This window comes from Corythoichthys intestinalis, chromosome 21 (assembly GCF_030265065.1).
Source record: "Corythoichthys intestinalis isolate RoL2023-P3 chromosome 21, ASM3026506v1, whole genome shotgun sequence".
Taxonomy (NCBI): Eukaryota; Metazoa; Chordata; class Actinopteri; order Syngnathiformes; family Syngnathidae; genus Corythoichthys; species Corythoichthys intestinalis.
This window is the reverse complement of record NC_080415.1, coordinates 26,926,907-26,931,472: the sequence shown is the minus strand read 5'-3', so window position 1 is coordinate 26,931,472 and position 4,566 is coordinate 26,926,907. Positions and strand designations below refer to the sequence as shown.

At 38.0% G+C, this 4,566-nt stretch overlaps 1 protein-coding gene across 1 annotated transcript; it reads left to right on the top strand.

The window, feature by feature from the left end:
- The first annotated feature begins 265 nt into the window (after positions 1-265).
- On the top strand, positions 266-4,474 carry tsr3 (TSR3 ribosome maturation factor). Its single transcript, XM_057826854.1, has 6 exons — positions 266-622; positions 738-951; positions 1,641-1,834; positions 1,912-2,079; positions 2,234-2,288; positions 2,480-4,474. The coding sequence occupies exons 1-6, from the start codon at positions 502-504 to the stop codon at positions 2,640-2,642; spliced, it is 915 nt and encodes a 304-aa protein (XP_057682837.1). The 5' UTR covers positions 266-501; the 3' UTR covers positions 2,643-4,474.
- The last annotated feature ends 92 nt before the right edge of the window (positions 4,475-4,566 follow it).

The window sequence follows — 4,566 nt, the reverse complement described above, 5'->3', positions numbered from 1 at the left end:
CTCTTGCGCATGCGCTCTGTGGGGAAACACGTCGCAATTTTATTTTTAGAAGCTAAAGAGAATTCATTTGCAATTTGTTACGTTTTCAAAAACGACGAAACTATTTCTATTTTCATCACGTCAACACGCTTAAAATTTTGACTTAATGCGCACATTTTCCCGTATATTTCCTATACACGCTAATGCTTGCTAGCTAACAGCGTCTGTTGATGTTTAGTGCGCATGCGCTGTCTACTTAGAAGGAAGTACGTCGCAATTTTATTTTAGCAGCTGAAACAATTGCTATTTGTTGTTTTTTTTTTTTTTTCAAAACTGTGAAACATATAGTATTTTCATGACGACACGTTAAACGGCGGCTCAGTTTTGACGTGTTTCGAATATTTTTTCTACATGCTAATGCTAGCTAACCAACAGGAAGCATGTGTTGCTGTTGGTTTGACACCAACTTTTGACGTATAGTAATTTCTTGCAGTATATTATACGACATTTTTGGTTCGCAAAATGGGACGGAAGAAACAGGGCAAGTTTGTGCGACATGACAACAAAGGAAAAGAAAAACGACACAAAGTGAAAGGGAAAACATTAGAGGCTTTTACAGAAGAAATGCACTGTGCATTTGAAGGCAAATATAGTTCTAATGTCATGTTCACTTCAAATCTTACCAAATTTGTTTGTACCTCCTTAAGAATGTGAATCCAAAAGGATGACAAGTATGTTTATTGTGTTTTCTATGACAGCAAGTCTTCACAAAGATGATGTGGGAGCAGAGACCCCCCAAATGAAGCTACCTTGCCCCCTTGCCATGTGGGAGTTGGGCCACTGTGACCCTAAGCGTTGCACAGGCCGAAAACTAGTACGAAAGGGTTTCGTACGCAACCTCCGCCTAAATCAGAGGTTTAACGGACTGATTTTGAGCCCTATGGGTACAAAATATGTGACGCCAGCTGACAGGTATGACTTTTTTTTGCAGATTTTTATAAAGCAGCGTGACAGATTAGGTTTATTAGGTTTTTAGACAGCAGTTGTCAAACTGAAGGCCTTGGGGTCAAATCCGGCTCGCTCCATCATTTGGTGTCACCCACTAAAGTCGATTCTGTGCATCATTTTCACATCTCTTGCTTAAATTGAAATTTTAATCCCAGGCATGAGAAGCTCTCACTTTTCGGCGAAATTCGTGGTTTTGAAGTAAAAAAGGGTGACCTACGTTAATTGTGTAGCTCCGAGGAGAACATTTTTAAGGGGGGGGGGGGGGGTAATGTTGGACGCTTGATATCCAAGTGGTGATGGCGGTACAAAGCCAAAAAAAAAAAGAAACGCACCAGAGTGGCCAAAACATTGACTTATTTTAACGAAACAAAGGAGGGTACGCTGTTGCGTCTCTTCAGTGCCAAGTTTAGCTATACGTCAGCCGTGAATGAACACCTAAAGCGCTGTCACCCACTTGTAATTTTGGATGACGACGGGACAATTACAAGCTGGCAGATCGTCCTCAATGGCAGGTTGAGGACTACAGTATCTACAATGTCTTAATTAACGATTCATTGACTATCAAAATAGTTAATTTTATAATAGGTTACTAGGATACGGCCTGTGACAGAGACAGACGCCTGCTTTAGATGTACATATCTCTCAATTTTCAGGGAGATTGTGGCCCAGCAAGGACTAGCAGTAATTGATTGCTCCTGGGCCAAACTTGAGGAGACCCCGTTCAACAAGATGGTTGGAAGTCATCCACGGTTGCTACCTTACCTCGTCGCTGCAAACCCGGTCAACTACGGGAAGCCGTGCAAATTATCTTGCGTCGAGGCCTTTGCAGCCACTTTTTGTATTGTCGGTAAGGCTTACGTAAGATTCTTTTAGTTGGATTTTAAGACGTACTAAAAAAACTCATCCTGTGTTATACATCAACAGGTTTCGAGGAACTGGCTGTGCTGCTATTGAAGAAATTTAAGTGGGGGACTGTGTTCCTGGAGCTTAATAAAGTTCTGCTGAAGAGTTATGCTGCCTGCCAATCAGAGGAAGAGCTTCTTGCTGTGGAGAAGGAATTTCTAACTTCTAAACCAGAAGAGGAGGAAATAGGTAAACATGGGAACAAATATGTCTTTTGTTTTTTAATTTGGACGGACACTATTATAATATTGTAGTTCTGTTTTTTAAACTGTTGTCTACTGAAGCAACTGAAAATATTTTAAAAATATATATTTTAGTTTTTAATGTAAGCTGTTTTTCGTAGATCCATTTGACGTCAACTCGGGAGTTGAATGTATGAATCTCAACAGACGTCATTGGTAAGGATCTTGCATTTCATTTGTGGACGTCTTTAAAGTTACCATGGTCCATGACAGACTGTTACCTGTCCAAATACATATAACTGGACTGGTCGTGAATGAGTTAATTTTATTTGATAGGTTTGGTAAAGAATCTCCACTTCAGTTTTTAGTAGAACAACTTTGTGCTCTGTTTTTATTTTTGGATTTAGGGAACCTGATGAGGAGGATTCCAGCGAGGACAACGACACGTCAGATGGCGAGAATGATGATGAGGACACTGATGATGAAGCAGAAGATGGTGAAAAACATAATGAGTCAGAAAATGTCTCAGACGTTGAAGAGGAAGTGGCTGCAGCAAAGTCGTCACATTAAAACTTATCTGTTTGACGCAAATGTTTATTTTTGACCTGATAAAAGGACTCTTTAGCTTATTTGTATGTTTTTCAAAATGTTTTCATTGTATCAAATACTTTAAGAGTTCCCCCCCCCCCTATATTTCTGCTATTTTAAAATTTACAAGCTTCTAGATTTTAAAAAATATATGGCGGAAAACACTCAGGTGACTTGAAGTTCCGCTCTGACCCCCAATTTGGCCAAATTTCAAAATTGTCCGATATGCACATGTGATACATCATTGGAAAGCTTAAAATCCCAATTTTCTGGGGGAAGAAAAATTTTGAACAGGAGGGTATTTAAAAAAAAATAAAACGGCGAAACTCCAACTGGAGGCAAGAGCACAATTAAAGACGCCATGATTTTAACGAGATATTATCGCGTACTTATCTTGTTTCGATCCAAAAACTCCATGTAGCATGTATCACCGAATGTCAAGACACAGATGTGAATGGCCACAAACGGATTTTTGGGGGATTTTATGGGTGAAACATGGTAATATAACATGGGTCGCGATGCAGAAATAGACATTAAGGAGTGGTCGAGATGTTTTCATATATTTACCCTTTTTTAACTTTTTTTTTTCTCAATTTTTTCTTTGGATAGATTATCATCTAACATATTGGGGAAAATGCGACAGTGACAAAAAATACAATTAAGCGATAGTTATGAGGTAGATATCCGTGACTTATTTCCAGACACCAATTTTATCATTATGACGTAATTTGTTTAAAAGTTTAAAATATGCAAGTGAATATTTTTTTAATGAAATATTACACATGCATTAATGATTCTAAGCTAAAAATGACAGACATTTTGAATAATATAATTACTTTTTATGCCTGGTTTGAAACAAAAGCAGTTGCGCGATGTCTGTAAACGGGGGTTTCCAGGGTAAAACGGACAAATTAAAAATAGTTCGGGGGCTTAATGCGCCATGAATCTGCTATGGCAGCATATAGACAATTTTCTAACACAACCGTTCTTTTGGCGAAAATACAGCAGTTCATTTTAAAGAGGGGTCCAAGAGCAGAAACTGCTTGTTCAGTCTTGTCTGTGTTTTCCGCCATATATTTGTATAAATCTGGAAAAATAAATGCTGGGAAGGCTTTTTTTCCCCAATTGTTGTCATTAGCTAATTTAGCATTTTTGCTAGTAGTTCTCTGAACAACTAATAGAGCAGGGGTCCCCAAACTACGGCCTGCGGGCCGGATATGGCCCGCCTCCACATCTGGTCCGGCCCCCTGAACAATACCAGAGAGCATTTTGAATTTTTTTTTTTTTTTTTTTTCTCAATAGGGTTATTTATTTCCTGGCCTTTTTCTGTGAAGTGCTCAGAGAGGGTTATTTGGTTATTATCTATTAATAGTGTTATTATTATTTATTATCATATTATTATTTTGTTTCGTGAAGAATCCAGAAAGGGTTATTTGATTGTGGCTTTCTGAAAAACAATAAATTTTTACATTTAGGCACTCCTGCAATCGTCACACTTTTTCTGTTACAAATTGACCCCAGCCCCTCATCAGAGAAGGGAAAAGTTATGTGGCCCTCACAGGATAAAGTTGGGGACCCCCTGTAATAGAGAGTAAAAACAAATTCCCCTTTGTTTGCTAAATACTCACCTTTTAGCATTTTTTTTCAATCCAGGAACCCACACTTATTTGCTAAAACTTCATTACCACTTAAAATTCACATTTTAACGTTGAATTTCGCATTGCGATTTTTGCATTGTATGTGTTAAAAAGTTTGTTTCTATTACACCAAGTTACACCAACATGATTATTAATAATTGCTAGTAAATTTTTATTTAAAATACTCTGGTACGTTTGATGATTTCTTTTTTGTTGCGGTCTTACACATAAATTTTCATTAAGTACTCCGGTGTTTTAGGTCCTTAATA